At 35.5% G+C, this 26,382-nt stretch overlaps 1 protein-coding gene across 3 annotated transcripts in view; it reads right to left on the bottom strand.

The window, feature by feature from the left end:
- Positions 1 to 26,382, bottom strand: part of tmeff1a (transmembrane protein with EGF-like and two follistatin-like domains 1a) — an 87,885-nt gene that overhangs the window by 37,734 nt on the left and 23,769 nt on the right. For all 3 annotated transcript variants that reach the window (XM_006634535.3, XM_015354948.2, XM_069190945.1), the window contains one exon: positions 1,208 to 1,317. In XM_006634535.3, coding sequence (XP_006634598.1) covers positions 1,208 to 1,317 — 110 coding nt within the window. The remainder of the gene's footprint in view (positions 1 to 1,207; positions 1,318 to 26,382) is intronic.

Raw genomic sequence — 26,382 nt, 5'->3', positions numbered from 1 at the left:
CATCCAACTGCTTGCACTTTCTTATACAAACTGCTCCTGTTCAATCCTGTTCAAGCCAATTAACTCAAAGCTTGGTATTTAACACTGCAGTGACAGTGCAGTTAATATACAGCAAATTGTGGATCTTGCATTAACAACAGTCACTGACTTGCCACCATTTTATTTGCAAAATTCAAACTTCTATTGCGTTGGCAGAGAACCACTTCCTTGACTGAATTGAAACTTGGCAGGTTTTATCACACTAAAGCTTATTATAGCCTTGCACCTCATATGTTGCAGGCTGCGTGGTGAATCACGCTTCATACTATTAACTGCTCTCCTTTCAAAAATGTCTGGGCAGTGTTTTCCAAATATATTATCAGTTTGACACCTTTCCTGATACATCTTATTTTGTACAGAATATTAGAAATATTTACAGACTTCTTATTTGTACGGAAAACTTTCTGATGCTGAACTATATGGAATCTCTTACACTGCCAGCATATTTTTTAATTCACAAGTGGCATTTTCTTACTCAATTAAACTTGGGTTAGGAGTCAAAATTTCTTTTTACAAACACTGTGGTTTACACAAAAATGTTACATGATTGTTTCAGATTATTTATGGAATTATAATTATGAAAGTGCAATTTTAATTAGGTCTTATTTTATGTATGATGAAGCACAGTGAAAGTAATCGTCATATTTTAGCTTGTCATTTTCCTTGCAGTTTTTGCATACATTTTCATTTCATCAATAAAAGTGTTCTGTTTGAGCATTCACATTTTGATTAAAAATGCTTTAAAATCATGTATACTTTCACAAGACACTGTACAGAACATATTTATGCTATAATAAGCAATTCAAATGAGTTCACCCACTGCACAGACCAGCTCAATATTTCTCACATAAATTACATATTATGTATTTGTTCTTTCCTTAGGAGAGGCAGAACAGATATAGATTAGGTCATATCTTGGCCGCATGCAATGTAAAACTGAGATATTGCTGTAAATTATTCAGAGAACTCTACTGAAAACAGTCGTAAGACAAAGGCTACCACGTTAAAATGACAGGGCACTTAAACGCTGTTGAAGACAGGAGCCCTACATCTTCTGACATGCAAAAGAATGGTTTTGAATCTGCATAATTGACTTTGAATTTCAATGAGTCTATGATTTCCATTTCCTATCACACATGGCTTTGCTGCCCGTATGACGATACCTTACCTGAAACTGGCACACACACTTCAGATCAGCCCCATCATCCCTGCATGTGCCCCCATATCGACACGTTGAGTCGTCACATACACGAAGGTCACTCTTTTTCTCCGACAGATCTGTAAAAGGAAGCAAGAATGACATGGCATTAACCCAGCTTGTCATGCCACGCACCCTGGATGCCACTGAAGATTTTACACAAAAACAAACCCCCGGCCAATATCACGTTATCTCCAATTTCTACAGAGCACAATCACCTTTCTTCAAATCCCCTTTATAACACCAAGACTAGATATAAACAAATTGCAAGGACCACAACACTAAACGTAAATCACATGAAAGGAGGAAGAAAACACATTGAGCCTCATGCAGAAAGAGAATCTGCAACAAATTAGAGCACCAACAATTCAGGGCTATTCACAAAAAGAAGCAAAGAATTGTGGTCTGTCTGCAAAGTGTTGGCAAAATAACTTATGCACCAGACAACAAGCAGATACACATCATGGTGAAGTAAGTGTGTGAAATAGATTGAAAATTCAAAAACCAGGACATCAAAATTCTCATACAGAAAGTTATAGTATATGAGCAGAGATTGTAATAAAAAACTGACACAGGCAAAAAGAAATGCATCTTCTACAGCATCCATGCCAAAGTAAATGTCCAGGGAGTAGTTACAGGGAACCATATAATACTTTGATATCAAATGAGCTTGGAAGATGTATTATTACACATTAATGGAAAGGCAAAAATATAATATATATATATAATATATATAGTATGTAAAGCATCATATATAACTGCACAATTCACAAAACTTATCATTTTGACAAACTGTTTTCTGTAGCCAGTACATCAACAGTTTAGTAAACAGACATGACATATAAATACATACAAAAAAGTATATACTGTTTAACATGTCATCAAGAGAGGGCTCTAGTGTGAAAGTCACGGGCTAGAAGCCTGTAAGAAAGATCTGCAGGTGAGGCCCGAGGACTTGACCAATGTAACTCTGAGCAGTCACACCACAGATCACTACAAGTGAAGTTCTGTAGTGGCTAGACACAGGTTAAATCAGGTAACTTATGTCCATTCAAGTGTCCATTTACACGTATTCAACTCACTAATAAGAGTTAAAAATATCTCAACAAAGCCACTCAAGTATATCACGATCAGTGATGAAATAAATCGATTAAAATGATGCCAAAAAACATTCAATCAATATCCAAATGCTAGCTATTTAAGTTTTCCAAATACAGTATATAAGTGAATAAATAGGCTTCTTCTGTTGTGCTGTATACTTGAAAGAAATATAAAAATGTATTAGAAACTAGAGAATTACCTTAATTCCCAAACTGAACAAAACTAGAGTGTTTAGGAGCTTCTAAAAATTCTTTATGCCATTTTCTTCAATAAACGTACTTCAGGATAACTACGGCAGTAAAGCAATGTGGTTACTGGCCAAGGACATTATTTGCATTTACTACTAAACACCCATGTTTTCTGTCCAGTGTGATCAAGAATACAGCTGAATTGCAGTTACAGTATAATTTTCTCAAGTGCCAGACAATTACAGCTATAAATGTGAGTGGCAAGATTATAAAATAAAATATAAAATATTGTCACCTGACTTTGAAATAGATCATTACATATCTTGACGTCATCACAACACTTAAAATAATTATTTTATTCTTAGCAGAGCACTTTATCATACATTTATATGGGTTGTTTTTAATGCTGGAAGACTCCTGTGAAACATTTCCGAACATGCTGTGATGAACAGCTGTCGTGTGCTCTAATGCAAACAAATAAATAATTGAGGTAATTTACAAATCTGACTGAGTTTTAAATCATGCAGGAATAGCTGTAAACAATGAAAGCCTATGTGGTTTACTGCATTAATATTATTCATATTTTACACTAAAGAACATCAGTGAAGCCATATTACTGTTCCGTATCTGTTTCAGTCCTACACTGCTGTGTTCTACACTCATCTATAAAGAAGATGACTTATCACAGAATAGAAACTGCAAAGTTTACAGTTGGTATAAAAAATGTAACTATGTCCATTCAATATACATACAATACTAAGGTTTATCAATGAAATTGTATCAATGAATTGTTCGATTGTGTAGTGTGAGTGATTTGGAATTAGCCAGTTCTTTTCTTTCTCTACACTGAAGTTCTGACTTTCACAGATTAGGAGAACATAGATCATTCCATGAGAATCCAGACTAATTTTGGCATTACCATTGCATGATGTCCAAAAATTCAACTATTTATTCATGGGAGGAAGGATTTTAGACAGAAGTTTACATTGTCTCATTTTCTCAAATAGCTTGAGGTCTTTTAAAGTGGTCATTTTTGTACCTATCCAGTCTTTCTTAAGGAGTTATGTATATGCTACATATACAATTTAGTGTGTTTTTAAACATGTTTGCTTATCCAAAGAGATTAACTATCATGAAAGTTGGAACTGAATAATAATCTATCATGTCTTTAAATATATGAACATGTATCATTATTCAATTGATTACACACAGAAAGAACGACAAACTATTTTTATTTAGTTTGCCATTGCAGAAGCAAAGCAGCTACTTTTCAACCTAAAGAGGTTATGAAAGGCTATAAGCAGGTCCACTATGCTTAATGATGGAGCATTAAGCTATTGTAAAAATGAAATGTTTCATGGTGGTGATTTAACAAATCACCTCATACTTTCTGGCATGAAGTAATATTCAGCACTCAGGTAAACTTAAGTATGAATAATAGTTTTGTCTCAAGGAACACTGGTAATGTGAAGTTCTGCATGTTGAATGGATCTTGTAGAGCTACAGGCTTTTCGTTCACACGTTCAAAATTCATCAATCTTGAAATGCAGCTGTATTTTTGTGTATAATAATAATGCCAAACACTTTCACAGTAAGCAGCAAGTCTATCTTTTACAATGGCTGTTTACCAAATTTAATTTGTTTACTGTAAATCAAACATGATTCAGAAATAAATCTCAGCAATATAGTCCATTACTTTTTATTCAAAACGCTCTTTGCCAGTTCAAGCTTGGGCAATGAAATACAAAAATTTAATCTTAGCTGTGAAGGGCTAGTGAAAGCTTGTCATGCTTTAACGGCACCATCTGTCCTTAAATGGCATGTGATAAAACAAAGGGACCTGTAGATCACTCAGATCTGCAGATTTTCCATTATTTAAGAAAAATCTGTCCCAGACTGACCTACTCCTTTGCAGCACATCATTTGACCTGTTGATGGCTGAACAAAACCCAGATCTCATGAAGACCTCAATCTATGAATCAGAACTTCAAACCCGCCAACATACGAAAATAGGTGCTTTTACTAGACTTAGAACAGGCAGAATGTAATGCATTTCTCAAGATTGCTCTTCCAAGAACAGCTGATCCCATCATGCCTGCAGAAAATCATGAAGGTTGTTGCTGCACTCATCACAACAGTTCATTCCCATGTCAAGACTACTCAATAGTTGTACATGCATCACGCATTTCTGGTCTGACAGTTATCACATGACTTTCATAATCATTCACATTTGGTTTCTACATTCATACAACTTGATCTATGATGCATGCTTAACCCTTTCATGAGATTTTATAATATGATGTGCTCTTTCGGTCAGCTTTTGTTTCAGACAGATAAACATCTTAAAATCAAAATATCCATCCTCGATTAAACTTAAAAAAAAATACAATCCAAACTTAAATGCAGCAAAGATCAAAGTCAGCTGACAATTGGGAAAAGGAGTAATGGAAGCATTTAACATTAAGTATTAAAGGGATAAGAAGACAAATTTGAAAGTCAGAAGCAAAACACTGCAGTTAACAGCCTGATATTCCTCAGTGGACAAATGCAATTTATTCACTCTGGGTTTTTTTACAAGTAAAACAAGATTCTAAACATTGATTGATATTGTAATGATCCCACAATATGTCAAAGACTTACTTGTCCTCTGTCACCTTCACTGTTACCACCTCCTTGCCTTGTCTCATCAGATTTCAGGATGCTATCTAAGGCTAGGTTTGATCAGTGTTGAGATGGGACACCTCCAAGGAAAACCAGGCTGCTGCTGTAAGTGGTGTTGCTAGACCATTAGATGGCACTCTTTCCTCTGGGCCACAATTATGGAAACCAATACCCCGGCATAGTTACTGGGGATGCTGTACGAAGTGCAGACCTTTGGATTACACATGAAACTGAGGTCCAAACACCATGGTCTTTAAAGATATCTTGTTACTGTTCTTTAAAGCGGCGGTTTTAAGCCTCCTGTCCTGACAAAATTATACTTTGTTCTTCAGAACTTGCCCTACTTCACTACCTTAAGGTCTCCCTTAACTTTTATACCTGATCAGGTGTGGTGTGGCTGCTGGCACACAATATGTGCGCAGTGTGACCTAAGTGGGGGGCTGTACCTCATTAATGAATTAAGAGGACCTTCGCCTCTCGGCTAAAAAATTCCAGAAATTACATTACAATAATTATCTTCTGCTTATACCAGTGCTCAGGCCCATTCTGTATCCCTGTCTGAGTGTGTGTTTGTGAGTAAGGTGACACAGGGAGCAAGGCTGTGCCTGGAGACTGGCACCCACATGGGAATTGGGGGTTTGAGCTGGGTGGAAGTCTCTTGGATTGGGTGAAGGGACTCAATGCCCACTGGCAGGAAATGCCGCCTCCACTGTACATCACAAAAAATAGTGGAGACCTGGGTGGGATTGATGATGCCAGAGAGAAAGTGTTATTGTGACTGCATCTCAGTGTGGCAGCTGTATGCACTGCGTCTTGTAATCAGTTAACTGCTGTTTTTGTCAAAATAAGGGCTGGGCACTAGCACTGCTGCTTGATGCAATCCTATTGCTCAATACTCTCTCAGATGCTTAGGTGAATTATAATGTAATATATCTAAAATAGCACCTGGTGGTAACAGAAAACAGTACTCTGGTCAAATTCTTCATTAGAATTGTCAGAACTCCTACTAACATTAGAACATGAATTGAAAGTCTGTCCTTTATTCTTTTTTTGAAGTGTAGAGAAACTATTAATAATAGTACCAGAAACAATTTAAGTAACAATGTTAAATTATTTTCTCCTAATGGCAAAAATCTGATCCTAATTATGACAGTGTTTTAGAAGGACATGACAGAAAAACAAAGACCTCTTACATGAAAGTAATCAAAAGCTGAACATTTCCACAGCTTCCTTAGAGGAAAAAAAAACCTCAGGTGTTTAAATTACTAGCTGTTACAAAGTCCAGACCATGGTAATTGCTTCACAAAATACAGCTTTTACCAACTCCAGATTCAGCATGTACCTGTGCTTAACAGCCTCTGTGAAACCTCTCATCAGCCAGTAATTAGAACCTTCTGAAGGCTCTAAAATAAAGGTTAGACCGGCTGATGGTTTCAGCTTGTGCTCTTCTGTAAAAACTGTTATTTCAACCTGCTGCCTTCTTTTCCAGCCACATAAAATACAGTACTACAATAGTAAAGTGCATCATAAATAAGCCCCCGCTTATTTCACAGCCATGAATAATGAGACATGGCTCATGTCTCACTGGAAGTTTAATCAGTGTGTTTTGTGTACATTTACCCTACACTACATTCCAGTGACATGATATGCACTAACATGCATATTAGTTCCAGATTAGCTTGCTACATTTTTTAGAGAAAAGCTCATCATGCAATGAACAGGATTTGCTGACTGACACTTGATAGCAGTGATCCCCACTCAGTGCTCTATTTGTGGCCTAATAGATACAAGCTTCCTGTTTTAATATTGCATGGACCTCAAATGATATGGTTAAAAATTGTACAGCCATTGCTGCTGTTGATTTAAAAAAAAAGAACTAAGATCCACATGAAACTCTGAAAACATTCTGTGGTGAAAATATGCAAATATTCATAAAATCTGAAAGGGGTTTTCTTGGAATAATAAGTCTTGTTTGCAGGAATCTATTTTCTAAATGTTATTAATTGAACAATTAGCAACGTTAGTTATGACAGTAGGGCCTGTACACAATAACCATCTCCAAAAACTTCCTTTACTCATGAACATCATGGGGGTTATGGACTTTTCATAGCTGATAAGGTACAATTCATCACACATAAATTAACATAATTAATCATAATCAATGTTAATTATAATATTTTATTTATTTATTATTTACTCACTATATAGCAGAATGATAAGGAGGTTTAGGATTAAACCTCAGACTCAAATTTAATTTGGTTATTGCAAAATTTCACAGTACATCTGAACCTAGGACTTACCTGTTTTGTTCTGAACATCATGTTGTTGCGCCTGTTCACCATTCATGACTGACAACCCATAAGTCTACTTAAACTCACATTATGTATTTTGTGTCCCTAAATGATACATGATAATAAATTAAATGACTGATTTTCAGTTTCCCATAATAACATAACGAAGTCAAATGTAATGAACAAAGCACTACAGTATATTTCCAGTACTGTTAATAGCTCAGGCAGTATCCATGTCTCGGGAAATAGGCTGCTAAGGAAGTCAAATCTGCTAAAACAGCCATCGCCTTCCTGCAAAATTAACTGTTATATATTTGACTGACCTGCTACTCCATCTCCATGGGGATATTCACAGACATTGGCTTCTGAATCTAATTAATTAAGGATCCCAAATTTTATTTAGCAAAAAAGGAAATGAACAGACACTGCTTAGTGGAATACTTCATTATCTTCTGTGCTACAGCCTGATTCTGAAAAATAAATTAAAGTTGCATATTATTGAATTCTGGGGATTGTCAATATCAAATATCAAGATCAAACTGTTAAAAAACAGTTTTAGGTTTCACTACATCAAGACGAAATAGTGAGGGGAGGACGTGTGGGCAATTTTAAAACAGGAGGTCGATGATGACATTACAAGCCAGCACTACATGCAAGCAGCAAGTCCTTAAACCAATGCATACTGGCTCTGCCTGAGGAGGGTCACAAACAAAGTGACAGAAGCTATTTATCAATCCAACTCAAAGAGCAAGATCACATGAGTGAGCAAACACCTCTTCTGTAATCTCAACATGTAAACTGCACTTTCTGATAAAAAGATGTAAAAACCTTCATTTCATAAACTAGTATACACATAAAACTGCAGATTTCCCTTGTTCCCAGTAAATACATACTGTACATTGTTCTGAGTTGGTCATGAATACTCCAGCATACACATTGAAATGGTGGATTTTAAATGAAATGTCAAGAAGTTTTAAAGGTTCATGTTTTGCACATGTTTTTAAGGGTTAAACCAAAATCACCGCTAAAATCACAAAGGACAAGCTCAAGTTTCTGGCTCCAAGCTTGTCTGGCCTCTGAGACATCTAATAAACATAGGGGTCAATGACTTCTGGGTCAAGCAATCAATCACTATTCCCTAACTTCCACCTTATAAGTGTGGGGCGATGTCATGATGAATGTTCACCTCTTGCTCAGAACTCTAGGTTTAACCATTACCGCAGATAAAGCTGAGCCATATCAGTCAAGAGTTTCTGTTCTTCATCCATGTCTTACTGTATTTGAGAAGTCACTTTGATCCTCCCTGAGGGTTGGAGGAAACCTGACTATGATAACTAATCACAGTCAGGTTTCCTCCAACCCTTAAACACAAAACTGTGAGGTTAATGGAGTCTAAAATGTGTAGATATGCTGTATGCACACTATCAAAGTTCTCTTACTGAGTTGGCATAGCCCACAAGACTCAAGAATTCCACAGCTCAAACAAAACACAACAGTAAAAGTCTAAATTTACAAAGCTTCAAAATGCTTAAATACATCATGATTTATTATACTTTACACCTCAGTCTAAACTGACTTTAGTCTAGAGGAGAAAGAAATAAGATAAATCTATATAATCCAAACACTCAGAAGAAGGAAAGGTATTGCTGCTTTGTCATGATCTTTTCTGTAAGGCAGCTGAGCAGAAGTAAGGATAGCTTTGATTTCTCTAGCATTTCTTTTAAATAAAACTATTCTGCTTGCCTTTATAAAAGTCTGGCTCTTACTTTGATCCAAAGGCTGTGTGGTACAATTTAAGAACTAAGATTTAATTTTGGTTGCGCACACAAAGAATTCAGAACTTACGTTTTGACCTCAGTGCACCAAAGATAATGTAGGAGGAAAGCCAACATCATACAATTTACAGTACAAGACACAGTATTACTCTTGTCTAGAGATCTCCATTAAGCTGCACAAAGCACTGCGCACACTGTAGGCGGTGTTCATTGCTGAGGTCTGGTTTCAAACCTCATTTGCTGAGGTTTGAAAAACGTATATCTGGAGTCAAGTTCCAAGAATCATTTTATTATTACTAGACTGACACACATGGAAATACATTTTTCTTCAGGCTACCTCATATATAAATCCAAACCTTGGTACTGCATTGTCCCAGTCGTAACTTATTGAGTAAATATGGTCATACAATTTTGACAAGGCATAAAATTCTTTATATTACTGCAGAGATGAAAATGCCAGCATGTGAATCTGCACTGGGTTGAGTGGTGCAATCCAGCTAAAATAAGATCACTTTCAAAGAAAAAAAATGGATTTGCTGTTGAAAAAGTGAACTGAAGCCAGATGAGCCATGTATGTCATACACACTGTAAATATATCTTCACTTATGGTAATTTTATTTAATTTAAATGAAAACCAATGATTACAAACTGCTCAGACATGCTTTATGTTTATATCGATCTCTTCCAAAGCTTATAAATCTGTCACAATTCTTCAAGAATAGATACAGACAAATCTCAGTAGGTACCTTGGATACTATCAAGTTAAGAATGAGTACACGCGAAATCCAAGAATGATAAACTTTCAATAATTTGTTGCTTGCTTTAATAAACTGTTATGTCACAGTGAATTGGCTATGTTTTTAATGAGTTCAAATTTGAGTACACTGAAATCAGAACAAAAAAACTAAAAGCCCAAGAGGGAGAGATTTCAGCTCTTGCGAGTGGTTCTTTCTTCTGAGTGGGAGCGCTGCAGACTGTGGATACAATTTTAACCTGTCACTGACATCAGGGATGGACTTCGCTGACTGCTGGGACCTGAAATGTCTGCATCCTTTCATTTGTTCCCAGAGTTGTCAACCACGGCAATTTACAACAGCTGTCAACTGTTGCCAGTTTACTATCCTTCATTGTTTCATTTCTTCCTCAGGGTTTCCGTGCCTTTCATGGCTAATTAGGTCAGCCGATTACTCGATCTGTCAAAGATGTACTACACTCATCAGGGATAGACTTATGCACTTACTACAAGGATGACCAGTCATAATCCTGGAGGGCTGATGTGTCTATAGGTTTCCTAGACCTCTGTAAAGCTGAAGCAACTGAAGACCTGGAAGAAGCTGTTAAATTGGATCCAGTCTATCTGATTAATTGTTCTGATTTCGCTTGTTACGAGCCAAACCGGAATAAAAAGCTGAAGACACACAGGCCGTGAGGACCTGGATTGGACAGCCCTGACCCTGATCAAAGGCCTTTGCATCAAATATTATCGACTTTTTACCTCAATTCATAATGTCACTGTAGTGTATGACATGATTGGATTATGGGTAATGGAACAGCTGTAGATTTAGCAATAAGTGAACACTATGTACTTAATGAAGTAATAATGTGGATATCAATAGCCTCCCAAGGGCCCATGAAATGAGGAATAGAGGTACAGAACTATTAAAGTCATGAGCTGTGAAATTGTAGTCTTTTATATAAACAGGAGCTTGCAAGGTGGCCAGTTTTAATAATTACAGTAGTTGCGTTTTGGGAAGAAAATAGGAAATGATCAACATGAAGATCACTAATAATTTCAGATCTCCTGTTTTATGTAGCCTGCTGAAGTTATTAACCGGCACTATTGTTTTAAAAGCAGTATTTCATGTCACATTTTCAATCCAACAAATGAGCTTTTGATATCTCTCATCAAATGCTATTAATCTCTTTCCCCTGATTTGGCCAACAGGCTGCTATTATAAAATGCCATGTTCATAACAAATTGATAGTTCAGAGAATCATTTTGTCATACAGCTAAACACCTGGCCACTGATTTCAGGGCCTATTGCAGATGACTACAGTACTTAATCCTCTATCCACACTGAAGATTTAAGAATGTGCGCAAATGTGAAAAATGGTTAAGACCCAGGAAATAACACTGAAGAGCATGTAATACAACAATGATTGACGGAGATTAAAAATATAAAGGTCATATTATGCAGTGCTTTTCACATTTGAGCCGATTTGTTTCCACATTTCAGGTAAGAACATGGCAAAATTATACAGAATTAGAATATGATTTATCATACCAGTGACATGATTGCAGATACAGTTCCTCATTTTTTTAACACTGTCAGGGAAGTAATCCTAAATCCCAAAGGATGACACAGTCATAATGAAATATTGGAAGAAAAGCAACATAAAAAGTAAAAATAAAGAGGCAAAAAGGTTTTTGAGGTATTCTGATAACAAAGAGGAAAATGTAGAAAAAAAAACATGCAGTAAGTTACATGCCTGAATTGATTTGCAAGAAATAGTAATAGAGATGTTTAAATTAATTTTGAACTTAAATGAATGTTTAAATAAACTTTGGCTTAGAATGCTGGTTTGTAAAACTGCTAAACTCTTATGGTCATAATTTGAAAACATGTACCTGAAGGCAAGGAATGCTATTTTTATTATGGAAAAATATTTGGCAAAGACAAAATAAAAAAAAAGACTAAACTATGCAAAGCAAGCAAAAATGGAAGTTTAAAAAAAAACTTGGACACAACACAAAAGCACAACCCAGATTAGAGCTTTTATACTGAGTGGTTCACATCTCACCACAAACCATTAAATGTCGTATTGATATTCAAGAGCTTGCATTTTTTACAACAAAGCCATAAGTGTCCACCTACATCTTCCAGCACAGTAATGATCCTTAGAAAGCATTTCTGAAGTGAAGACTATACTAAAGGTCTTTAATAGTCCTATCAATACGCAAGATCTCATTTCAATTATCCAAAATGGTATTTTTTCCTCAGTATCTGTAGAAGACACTTGAATTCTTACCAATCCTAATGCAAATAACAATAAAATTTGAACCATGCAAGAAATTACATAAGTAGCAGTTAGGGAAAGATTTTAAAATGGAGCTGCTTATTATTACTAAAAGATGCAATATACAAACAGTATATGTCCATATTAGGTATGCTTCTCAGAGTATGTAAAAAAGCAGAAATATGGGGAACTGTAAAAGGGGATGAAAACAAAGAAGGACAGACTGATAACTGTAGTTTAGATTTATATTTAAGCTGCATCTCATTAGTTTGACACATCTAACAACTCATCTAAATATACAGTACTCTATCAACACAATAAATTAACATGTAGGAGAAAATAGATTTACTCACACTAAAGGGGAAGCTTAAAGTCAAAGTTAAGAACTTCATGACAGACTGAATAAACATTCACAGCAAGAAGTAAGAGTTTAAGAGCTATGAAGATGGCTAAGGTTTACTTTATTAATGTATTCTTTCACTAAAGGTCAATAAACATTTAAACAAATGGGAATGTGCATAGCAATTGTCATTAATCGATATTAGATACTTAAGACTAGAAGGACTGTCCCTCGCTGTGCCAGCAATTCATATAGATTTGAGAAAAGTAAATAATTTATCCTCTGTTAGTATAGTATACAGTATGTGGAAGATGAATCCAAAAGACTATAAAGACACAAGGGCAGCTCATTGTGGCAAACACGGTGAAACTGACTGGATCCAAAATAGGATCCAAAATATATTTAAAAAAAAACCAATAGAAATCTGGTGTTTTTGATAATACATTTATTTTCTGCAACACAAAAGCACTTTACTGATACTTTAAGCTGCCAGAACTGCAGAACTCTCACCTACAGGGTTACAACTATACAATGAGATTTGTCTACAGCAAAGAGACAGTGGGATCCTTCTACAAGTTACAGAATTCAAAGTTCCCAGTGCTGCTCTCTTTTTGTGCTTCTGCTCTCCACAAGTACTTAAAAGCTAAGATTTAAAAAAATGAAAAGGAATTAAAACTGCAAGAAATTCAATTCAAGAAAACTGCAGGATATTCTTTGCCAGTAAAATGTTTTGAATGATCATTAAATATGCACATTTTCATATGCAAAATGTGCTATTCATGGGCTCATTGGTTGCTTTTTAAATGCCTCTTCCACCTATAGAGAAAAAAGAGACAGCATTACCTGCAACAAAACAGCTCTGACAGAGCTGACAGAAAAGTTCTAGTTCTATTGCTAAAATTATTCACAAACAAAATGCTAAACGCAAGCATTTTCAGTTTGTGCTGAAGCTGAAATCAATTTACTAAAAAAAGTTTAAATTTACTAAAGCCAGCATGAAAGCTTGATTGCCACCGCAATCAAACAAGAACATCTGCTTTTTTTGCTCTTCACTGAATATTCTGTTCAATTTCTATTACAATCACCAGTTTAAAAAAAAAACAGTAATGGTTGTGGTATCTATTCTTACAGTATCTGAGTTCACATTGTCTTTGTATAATGTACTGAGCATCAAAGGAAATGTATTCCTCTATTTACACGAGCTTATAGCTTTTTGGATACTGATTAAATGTAATGTCATTATTTTGATTATTTATGCCTGCCTATGACAGTCAAAAACTAAATTCAGTTGTATTACATAACCACTAAATCACCACACTTATGGATGATGAGGAAATATCAGATGTTGACTGTCAAGCCTGGTGAAATTCCATAAAACTGCACAGGTAGGAACCAGCATGGACAGAACAACAATACCTTTGTGCTATAGGCGAAGCCGAGTCTATATTAGTGATGAACCAAGGTTTCAGGCAGACCACCAGGATGGATGTTAGTCACTGTGGTGCAGACATGCAGAACAACAAGCTAATTGATTGGGAACAATCAATGGGGAAGTCTGAGTGGTCTGGCCAAGAATGTCTAGTCTATACTTGAGTTGCAATTGGTGGCAATTTGACTACATAGCTGTGCATAGATCATGATCACCCTCCTGAAGGCTCATCCTGGAGTGACAAAATTACAGCAGGACAAGGCCCAGAGTTACCTTCCCATAAAATAAGAATGTAATAGTTTAGCTATGGATGCACTCCTGGCCAGATTTGATCCCCATTGAGCATTTGTGAGACAGGCTGTGATGATGTGTGGCATCTACGATTCAGAGACCAGTGAACAAGCTACATGCTTGCCTTGGATCCATAAGAAGAATGGGATAGAATCCCGTAAGACATTCATCATTACTACCTGCAACTTTCACAGCGAACTCCTTGGTGATCAACCCCATTGATGATTAACGTTAATCACCATAATAATGAATTTCACTATGTCATGTCTGTTCAATAAAATGCCAGTGCAGATGGCATGGTTTAAATTTTCTGAAAGGAACATTGAGAATATGTTGCAATTAGAAATGTAAACTGTCTTCTGATGCTTAGGATATGCTTTGCCAATTAAATGTTTTGAATGATCATTAAATATGCACATTTATGATGTTCTATTCATGGGAGGTTCATTTGAATACAAATAAATCATTCAAAATCCCTACTGAGAGCACTATTTTTCAAGTGACTTGAAATATGACAACAACCGGGAAAACCAAAACATAAGTACTCTCTTAATTTTGGAAAGAACTACAATAAAACAGCAATATTCTCATCCTCCTGGCTTATAAAGAAGGATACACTTGATAGAGACTAGAACTCATCTGGATTCTTCTGGATCTCTGCTGAGTTGTTAGGATTAACATAAAAGCTCTTAAATACCTTAGTGCCTTGCTACTGGAAAGAGTAACTGATTTGGCATACTCCCACTCATGTCTTTACTTTCCAGCATGTTCGAGCACACTGAGTTATATTTCAAAGGTGATAAAGAATGAGATTAATGTTTTTGCACCTGCATTATGGTATGATCTTCCATTTGTAAACCAGAAACAAGAAATGTAATCACAATTTATTTTTATTTGACCATTTTCTAATGTACCATGCACACAAAGTGAAAGTGTTGTCTGTTGTATTGTGCACATCCCAAGAGAACAGTGGAAATCCCAAAGTACATGTACATTTGCCAATGTACTCCTCTCTCTCTCTCTATATAGCCAGACTAAATATTCTATTCTATTGACTTGTACACAGAAATTGTCAATTGTCATCCTCAAAACATCTTTAGGAGACAGAATTTTAATCACAGCGGTTCATTTAAATAAAAATGGAACCAGTATATTTTATATAGCTACAAATTCTAGCCCCTTGCAAAAATAAAATATATGCCCCAAAACAAACACTGTATATTTCTGCATATTTCTATTTATTGTTAGCTTTATCTGTTTATCTTTGACAAAATTTAAAACTGCATTTAGAAAAACATGGTCACAAGCTAGCAGAAAACATTCTCAACACCCTATAATCAACATCATACGAAATGCATGTGAAATAGAAGCAGGACTGCAATACTTTCAGACACCCACTTGTTTGCTTAAAAATGGTTCACAGCTTTTTTTTAGCCTGAATCTTTATTTCTTGCAAAGGTTTAAGCTTAGAGTGTCTACACATGCAACATAAGCACATGCAGAGAGTGCAGAAAAATTGACCATGAAATTCTGTTTGTCTTCTTTGAGCAGATGACTGCCCAGGCTTGAACGTTTTTCATTACAGTGTAATATGAATTTTGTTTGCAGTCACGGTGTGGTATAATTATGTTACTGTCACTCTATATGTTACCTGGAGTTCTAGCCATGTGTGTACTAAATGATGGGCTATCACAGAATTCCATTTATATTATTTGTACAATTATTTCAAACTGTATAAATTAGTCCAGTGAGAAAAAATGTACTGTAACATCTCACTCTCTGCTGGCAGTGATATAGCCACTGTGGCAGTACTGACAGACATATTAAATAGCTTAATTATTCCTACAAGGAGAGTAAGCAGTAAAACCTAGAGTTCTTTGGGACTATTAAAAATAAAGTCTGGGCTTCCTCCAATGAATAATTTAAATGCTGTCATTTTTTAAATCGAAAACATGGGAACATATTGGTAAAAAAAAGCCATTTAACATCAACAATGGTGCAAGAAAATATTATGTTTAAAATTATATACAGTACTATAAATCAAAAGAAACGTCAGAAGTAAATTCATTGTGTTGATTAACACTGGTCATCAACGAAGTTGATCAACAAGGAGCCTACTGGAAAAGTCACAGCCTAGGACCATATATGGCCACCGATGGAAACAATATAAGCTGTCCATCTGCAGATGCCACAGCATATCTGCCTCATCTTGCAGCAAAACCAGTGCTACACACCCATCCTGGTGACACGTTTGCCCTGCCAGAAGATTATTACTTCAGGGTGTGTCTGCAGGATAAACAACAATTGAGTTTTCAGCCTATGAACATAGTGTCATGCATTCAGGCTGCTATCAATCCCTACATATGGAGCTCTGTAGGAACTAGACCCCCTCGTCAGACCATCACAGCTGGGTCATCGGTCTTGACGAGGTGCATTGACTTCTGATCTTCCATATCTTGATAGGAAGTGACAGTAATGTTACTCCAACAACCAACATACTAATGGCTTGAAGGTGTTGTTTTCTTTACAAACGGCGCATATTGATTTTTTTATGTGATTTTCTTTATTGACATTCAACAAGCAGAATCACCTCATTATCTGTGCCCAATCATCCATCACACAAATTAAGTGATCTAGTGCCTATGTAAAAGTCAAAGCTGCTCGAGTGTATCGTGGAAAGGCATGAATAATCAATAATACAACATAATGAGTATGCTGTGCTTTTGTAAAAACAAACACATGAATAGATGAAGTTTCTTTTGACGTTCAGTATATATTCACCCTCTCCTTGCCCCTTCACAGGCTCTTTTAGAGCCACACTGCAATTAGTGCAATGATTAGTGGAGAATTTGTTTATGAGTGATCACCTCAACCAATGATAAGTGTAGTCCTATTTTTTTTCTATGAATTATAAAATGAAAGCACTGGTGAATACATTACCAGTGAACCCATGATAATATTAAAACCTTAAATCAAAAATCCCATGTATGAATCATATTTGGACAGTATTAATGGCAGCCTTGCATACAACACTTTCTTTAAGAAGTTAATTTATTGCAAGATACACATATCAAACACTATACTCTCAAAAACAGGGATATTCCTGTTATTACTGTTTGATGTTTTTGAATGGAAATGATTTGAAAAGATACCAAGATTTTATTAAAAAGCAGAAAAAATATAATCCACTTGCTAGATGATAGCTGGCCAGACAGATTTCAGATGACACCAAAGTAGAAAAATCAACATTCCACATAGCAGCCATAATGTGATGAGAATCAATAGCTCTAAAAAGGTAACAGTGAAGAGAAGGGTTGTTATCCACATGTAGTGATTTAACTAATTACTGAAAAATGTCAATACTTCACCTCCTGACTGATTAAACTGTTTGCACTTTGTATTTGAAAGCACTACACTGAATACTTTAATTCTAAGATGTTAAATATGCTCTAGTTAGGTTAAATATACATGGTTATACATATGTAGACTATCGGTGGGGTCTCTCTGTTCACACTTTCTAAAGATTATTTTCCAAATAAAGTCAGGAGTACAGTATGTGCAATGGATCACCGATTCTTTGCTTCAGTGAGATACAGAGGTTGACTGTATTAGCTAAGAACCCACAGGGAATGTCATTTCTGTCCCAGCTCTCTTGTGGAATACCCGAACTGAGACCTTTAGGGATCAGTAGCTCAGCAACAATTTGTGATTAGACTTATCAGACTAAATGAGAACCCCAGCAGATGGTGAAAGTCAAGGACACATATTTATGGTCACTTCAAGTCGCATGTTGATAGAAGAAACTTGAGAACTACTGAAACAGGTATCCCGGATAGCACAATTACGACATGCACTCATTAGTATATTTAGTGGCTCTAATGTTGTCAGTTGTGGAATTGTGGAATTTTACTGCCATTTTTAAAATATAATATTCCATTAGCGCTGATATTCAGATTTGATCAGTGTTCCAAGATTACATCTCTGGAAAAAAACACCATATAGAAAATGGCACTAATCATTTTTTATGTAGAAGTTTATTGATGTGCGTTCTCATTCAAAGCATCAACAGAATTTTTTTTTTTTAAAGCAGGCATTTTTTTTTTGTAATTATGGTATAACAAATCTTAACATTATGAAACATGGTTAACATTTCCGGTTAGTTTCTTTTTTCTAATTACAGCATTGTGCTAGTTACTTTAACAGTCTGAGTACTGTTTTCGATCACCTGCCTCCAGTTGGGTGACTGTTTTCATGCTTTCATTGGGAAGATATATCTCATTCTGCCCCTCCCACTCTGTAATTCAGCACCTTCATGGCTCCCTTGTGGGGTTTTCCAATTTCATGTGCTTTCTATCCTGGTTCAGCTGACTTTTGAAAGCATAAACAGCTTCAAACACAATAGCACTTCCTCAGTGGTGTCTCCAATAACTTCTATCACCAGCAAAGTACTGTCCTGCCTTCATAATTAAAGCCTTCAAGGGTATAGTAATATACTGCTTCAATAGATTGTTTAGGTTTTTTTTTTTTGCTTTGTTGCAAAAAATAGACAATTGAATTACAGTCATCAGAGATTCACTCTGCTACTGCCATTGATTGAACTGCTGCAATTGCAAAGTTTTAAATCTTTTGGAATATGTCATCCTATTATCTCTGTAATTCCTGAATGGCACTGCTGCTCAACCACATAATCAGAGATTGGAGAAAAGATATCTCTGAACTTAAAGACTCCCACGACCAAATTTATAAAAAGTTCATGAAATAAGAAGAAAAAAGAACCAAGGAAAAGAAAATAAAGAAGAACAAAGCTGATATGAATATGCTGTTCACAATTCTATTAAGTGAAGTTCAATTTGATATAATTTCTTTACTTAAACACTGCATCATCAGAATACCTTAGGGAGCTCCAGTATCCATTCTTTAGAAGGAAGATTCTTAACAAAATTGTGTAATATTTTTCTTGTCTGGTGGACTGGCATCTCACCCAGTGTTTCTGGGATATACTTCTCGTGCACGCAACCCTTAACAGGACTGAACAACTTTTTGACAATAGACAGGTGGGTTAGATGTAATATAATGTAACGCAACAGGGGCTCAGGCGGGCGCCCTTGCCGCATTAGGTCGGCCCCCCACCGTTGGGGGCTCGAACCCGGGACTCCCGCGTCACTCAGCAGGGACCCAGCCCGGTGAGCTAAAGAGAGATCTCTCCACAGCCCAGTAGCTATAGTCCTGCTATCACAGGGAAGGGCGGCGTCACCGCTCTGGTAAGCCGGCTCTTACACACCCTGATGGCCGTATGCGTTGCAATGATTTTGCCTCTCTGGACTAGCTAAGGTGTCTGTCTAATGTGACATCAGCATAGTATCTTTCAAATTAGACACAGGCTGTTCCATTGTATAACAAATTACACTGTACACTGTAGGAGTTACAAAAGAATAAAAATCGGTGAATGGATTTGAAAAAAGAACCGATTCCAATCCTGATACCTTGGTTCCCCACAAATTTTATATTATTCTGCTTAGATATGGTAACTATAAAAGTACTTGAGTTCTGCTATTGTCACATACAGACAACACCGAGAGTTGTCTTTCCGACTACCCAAAATCTGAATTATGAGGCTTCAAAAAGATAATCCACTAAAAAAAAATGATAACAGTGTGATAGAAGTATCATCTTTTACCTCATATATATATATAAAGCAAAACAGAGAAAATAATATTTTCAATATGCATATTCATGGAATTAAAATATTCTTCACAAAATCCATTCCCAAATTAAATGGCATTACTTCCTGAAAAAATGGGGTAGAACTTTATGAAGCTGAAATGAAAATTTGACGGTGGTAGTCAAGTAGCCACAGATTATTTCGGCAGATAATATAAATATTAAGAGAAATTGTCCAAAATATCCCCCCAATCACAAATGTATAGATTGCATTCTTTACGGATATAGTTAAAAGCACTTAGCCAAGTGGTTTGTTTGAAGCTGTTTGACAGCATTGTAATTTTCAGAGTGAGAAATGAGGTGAAATGAGACAGTGGCAATGAAAAGTCCACTTAAAAGTAACTAGACTAACCCTGGAGCTAAAGCGCTTGACTTATGGGGATAGGTTAAAGAAATGAACGATTTTTAATGAAGAACCAAAGAAGTCTTCAGGGCAGATTTGATTGAAGCAGCTAAAATCCATAAGAGGTCAACAAAGTTGTCTTCCAGTTACTAATTTAAACTACACAGAGAACGGCAGGACAGTAAGTCTTGCATTTGAAAGTGAGGTGGAGAATGACAATGGAAAACCAAATGAATAGACTATCTTTGCTGATTCAATGTAATTTAAGAACACCTACAGTATTTGAAAATCAATTACTCCTGCATATCTCCTTATTTACAGCTCTATTGTCTTGTATCCTGGGATGCGCTAATTATGTGCAATGCAGCTTTTGCTGCTCTGCTCTGTTCCAGCAATAGAGACCGACCCTGGTTAAAACACAGGGACTCCTTAGAACACTCACATGAAAATACTGCCACAATAAGATAATCTAGTGCCCCCTTTTTGAGAAAATCATTAGAAGTTCAAAGTAGACAGTTACATTTAAATGGTGACACCCAGATACAAAGACAGGGTGATTGTCCAAACTTTTATTATTCTGTTTTCCGTCCACATATGATTACTACTCCCAACATTGCGTGCTTCCTTTTCATATTTAACTGTTGTCTCATGAATTGCTCAAATAAAACATTTTCCATAATTCACAAATTTCAAAAGCTCCTCCTACATGCGTGTTTTTGAATGGATTACAGTACATTCACAATTGTAGCAGCCACCTATAACAAAACATTAAAAAGGATCTTTAGAGATGAAACAAGGGAGATTTTTTGTTGCAGGAATATATTGTTTGTTTGTAGTACAAGTCAGCTTTTAGACAGCTACAAATAGGATGTCAGGCTTTATTAGGCAGATTTTAACATGTAATTGAGAAATAGTTTTCTTATTTTGTAGAACTGAAACTAAACCAGATTCCTTAGATTTACTTTAGCCTTTATTGTTTATTGACACTAGCCCATGAATCAGAGAAGTAGGTCCAAATTAAAGCAAAAATAGCACAGGAAAAATATGTGAGTTGGAACAATCTGTGGCACAGCTACTGTAATTAAAGCTCAGGGAATTAATTTGCTTGATTGACTGATGAAGCACGAGATCAAAATGAGGATTACAAGATGGTACCAAAGGCATCTGTTTGGCCAGTCTTTTTAATTTCACCTCAGCAGTCAGTAGGGCCGCAAAAATTAAATTATTTTAATACCAAAACAATTAAAGATTTTTCTAAAGATAACTGTAAAAATAAACACTTACTGCAAGACATATTTCACAGAATGGCTTATAGACACACATCCTCTATAGGTGGTTTGATACTGCCAAGCTGATAAAGACCATAGATCCCCAGCTGATTTTATTTAAAAGAGATGATATGATCACTGAAAGAAATTGCTGCTGAGAAAATGAACTGACAGAAAGCAAACATTATTAATTTATAACACTGTACTATATATGAATATTTCCTGAAATGCAAAAACAGAAAAAAAAATATCAGTGAACATGTCCTATAGACTGCAGATCATCACAAAGACAATGAAAAGAAAAACTGTGTTTAGTTTTGAATTTGATATCCACAATTTCTTTTCACGATAAAGGCTGTCACTAAAGAAAAAAAATGCTGTTTATAGTGTGGAAGGGAGCATGAGTTTTGTAAGGAAAAATCAACAATGGCCAAAGAATTGTTACTTAACATCATAAAAGCATTTCAAATTAAACCTCTTCACAATTGTATGCCTAAAATCTTCTCAAAATCAACAAGAAAAGATGATGTTTGCTTTTACTACATGTGTGTCTATCTGAAAAGCTCAATCCTTTGGTTAAACACAGAATATCCATAACATTAACGGATTATCCATAATAACTATGGCATCAAGAGGTTTCATAACTAAAATTACTGGTAGCCCTAACCCCAGTTTACTTTATCATCAAGGTAATCTGTTGCTTAAAACATTTGTATACGAATAATAAGCTGCAGACTGTAGACTAGACTGTAATCTATAGCATTTTACATTGTCATTCATCTTTTTTTCCCCAAAATCCACAAGAATAAATTTGCGAAAAAATAGCATATTTATCTATTTTTATGTGATATATTATACAATAATTACCAGTAAGAAAATCTACACACCCTTTACTGAAAATACACCCTGTGTATTAATCAGAAGAAAAACAAGACGAAGAGCATTCATAGGAGCCAACACAAACTTTACTCAATTGCATATAAATATATGAAACAAAACATGGGTTTGGTTCTCTTCTCATAGCAATTCAAGAAAGAGCCAGGCTAATCCAAGAATGCAAGTTGTACCAACCATTAAATAAGCCAAAGATGGAATAAAATCTCACTTTGGACGCAAGTTAATTTGTGGACTTCTACCAAATGTACAAGGGTGCATGATGAATCACAAAGCCCAGTAATACTGTCCCATCCTTGCTCACTAAATTGGAGCCTATAAATCATATTAATCAATGTCAAATTAATGGCAACATTTTGTTTTGCTCATTTCATCACAGTACATATGCCTATAGGCTCTTTTTGAAGGTGTTAATGCTATTTTATCTGCTTCTCAAACAACATACCATTTGTAGAAAACTAAAAGAGGCAAAAAGGTAGTGCTGTAGTTTCTGAATTGTGCAGTTAATAACCTGCTGAGGAACATCATTCAGAACCTCTGTCACTAATTTATTTTACCTCTGAATTCTATTTTTTTTACTTGCTTTATATAGTAAGAGCAGTATAAACATTTTTGGCCCCAACAATACCAATTTCGCTTTTGTACCTTGGGGTCACTGTGTTCAAAGGCAGAGTTGCATCATGGAAAATGCCACAGTCTCACTTTAGCTAGCATCGACAAAAAAACAACAGTCTCAGTTGCAATCTCTTTTGTAAAAAAGTCTTTACAATGGTTTATGGTTTAAAACATATTACTAGAAATGCAATCACCAGTTGAGATAAAAGTCTCAATTTTGCAAACTGTAATTGGCTCTAAGACACTTCTGGACAATGATAACATTCAAATAACTGAACAAGTGCCTGAAGGGAAGTTTAAAATGAAAATGCATAAATATTTCATCATGAATGCAGTTATACCATCTCTTAAATGAATTGATAACAAAATAGCAGTGCCATTATTGTGGAAAAATATATTGTCGGCCATATCAAGATTTACTTAACAGGTACTCTGGCTATTTTGAAATAATGCTGCATTACAAAGTCAAGGTCAATTGCTTTCCAATAGGTCCTCATTCTCACAGTTTATACAACTGTAGACATGTAAGTATTACAGTACCAGATTAAGTTACAAAAATATGAGCAGATCATTCAAAGCTGACAACATAAACACAGATTATGCAAGACAACAAGGATCCCTTTCTTTATTAAAAAAATATGTAATTATATACCTGACTAAAGAAAAATTCACTTTGTGATTCCACCCTAAAAACTAAAAGATAGAAGAGAATCTTAAAGCAATATGTGCTTTTCCTGAGTTTAATTTATAGGCCTAAGGAGCAAGACTACCTGCAGTGGTTTAAAATGCATAAATGGCAGGAACTTGATGCTAAAGCACCATTAAAAGACTTTATTTTCAATTATATAAAAGTTATCCAGAGGAGGTTTTCACACTGGAACACTAGGATTTCATTACAAATTAGTCTTTTCTTCACTCTGACTAGCTCTAAAGTATAAAATGTGCTACAAATATGTGAACTTAATCCCACAAATTCAAATTACCAGACAGTTCTTTTAAAATACTATATGCTGGATAGTAAATAAAAACACTTCCTAGACATAATTCTAACAAACAATAATCATTAAATTAAATAAACCCCCTTTCCGTGCTGTCTAAATGAGACCATTTGCAATACAATCCTGGACTCTCTTTCTGCAGATAACGAAAAACATGTATGGGGGAAGAAGCTCTCATATACTATACATATACTGTACCATGGGTACACTTAATACACTGTGTGAATCAACATCAATAAGTCAAATAACAAAAGAACATAACAAAAAATATAGTATCGCACAGCTTCCTGTTTTATCAAAATGACTGTGTGATAATTCTGCTGTAGTGTACATGAATATGGATGAGGACGTGCTGATAACAGGTGAATCCGAAGGTGAAGTTATTGAGGATGAGGAGGAAGAGATGTTTTGCTACAGAAATGCCATGTGGTAGAGGTACCATGAGGAGACCTGAGCGTGGCACAGGGTGTGCTTTATAAACAGAGAAAGCATGTCTCAAGGACATTTTTAAAATTCAAGTTTTAAGAATGTAGTAATCATTTCCCCCACGAAAAACAGATCTGCACTTAAGGAACTCCACGCAGACCCTGTCTTTAAAAAACATATTTTTTCATACATTATTGACTAATTCAGTGGCTGCAATTTATTTTTATTGTTTAAAACACTGATGCAAATTGAGACATAAATATAAAGCACACAAAATGCTATTAATATTTAGTGGTTAATGAAGGAATCAAATGAATGAGCGCCTACTATTCAACATCAACCCAGCAACACCATAGTCAAAAAGCCAGCTTTTCTATGTGAGGTCATAATGTAAAGGCCTTACCAGAGGAAAAACATTAAAAAGCATTAAATTGTTCGGCATCACCAATTCAATTTTGGTCTGAGTTAAATTGGGAGATTTATAGTCTTTTTTCAACCATGATTCATTGGTCCTGTTCACATTCCTACAGCAGTGTGGGCAGCTTCTTGGGAAACTCAAACAAATGCATAAAAATGTGTTCTTATGAAGGATATCAAACAGCAAAATTATAACATGTATGGGAATTCTAGCAAATAATGCTGTCTGTTCTGGTTTTTGGCTGTTTAGAGCAAATGCCATTATATTATGGGAACGTTTTTATTATTTGGTGATGAACAAACACTTTTGAAAGAGGCTGGCATTTTTATAACAATGCAAGTTCAATAAACCACCTAAAAGCTTTCACTGTGATTTGTTTACCAATATCCACCTAAGATTTATAGTACGTTGATGGTGGGTTTACTCTTTTATAATGCATGCCAGTGTCATAATGATAAAATACTCTTTTATAATGCATGCCAATGTCATAATGATAAAATACGTATGAAGCACAGATTTTGTAATTTGAAGTATTATACATGTCAACCATTGAGCCTAGTGTTGTAATACCCCATTTATAGCATCTATGCTAATGTAACATAAGAACTAGCTTTGGTAGTCAATGTAATGTGGGACACAGAGACAGATGATGCTGGTTTTCATCTAAAAATCCCTTGTGACTCACAAATCAATCCCAAGTGAATTCTGAAACAGTCCCAGAAAGAGGTTACTGCATCAGCCCCTTTTTTTGTAACGCCAGATGGGTCCTTTGCTTACTCTCCATTACAAACAAAACAATAAACCATATTTCCTTGAACAGAATCAATTCCTCATGAAAAAGGTACTGCATCTAAGACTATTCATAAACAAATCATTAAAAAATAAATAAAAGGGAAAGAATCAAAGACACTTGAGCAAAAAAAAACAAATCTAATTCAAAATTGCTAAATAAAAAAGCAATTAAATAGGATTAAAAAGGTTCAGAAGACACTGTAATAACAGTCATTGCAAAAGTTATGTGACTTTCAACTTATTTACCTTGAAACTTAAAGCACCATGTGCAAATATTCTGAAACCCATGATGCTAAGTCAATGATAATCATTTGTGTGTGTTCTAAGGATGTAACACTTGCAGGCTACAATCTGCATTTCTGAGAGAAAATTGTCCCTCCTCTCACGTATAATTCTATCTCTGAAAAAAATAAGAAAGTAGATAAATCCTGGTGTAGTGTTTTTCATTCCTTAAAGACAAAGTACTGTAAACAGGATAAAATCGTGTTGTCTCAGTACATAATGAGGTGCAGCATAGATAACTAAACAGCAGGGGAGTGAGCTGAAATGAAATGTGAAATGTACATAAACATAGAC

The sequence above is a fragment of the Lepisosteus oculatus genome, chromosome 6 (genome assembly GCF_040954835.1).
Source record: "Lepisosteus oculatus isolate fLepOcu1 chromosome 6, fLepOcu1.hap2, whole genome shotgun sequence".
NCBI classification, from domain to species: Eukaryota; Metazoa; Chordata; class Actinopteri; order Semionotiformes; family Lepisosteidae; genus Lepisosteus; species Lepisosteus oculatus.
Note: the sequence above shows the minus strand (reverse complement) of the source record. Positions and strands in the feature narration are given on the sequence as shown.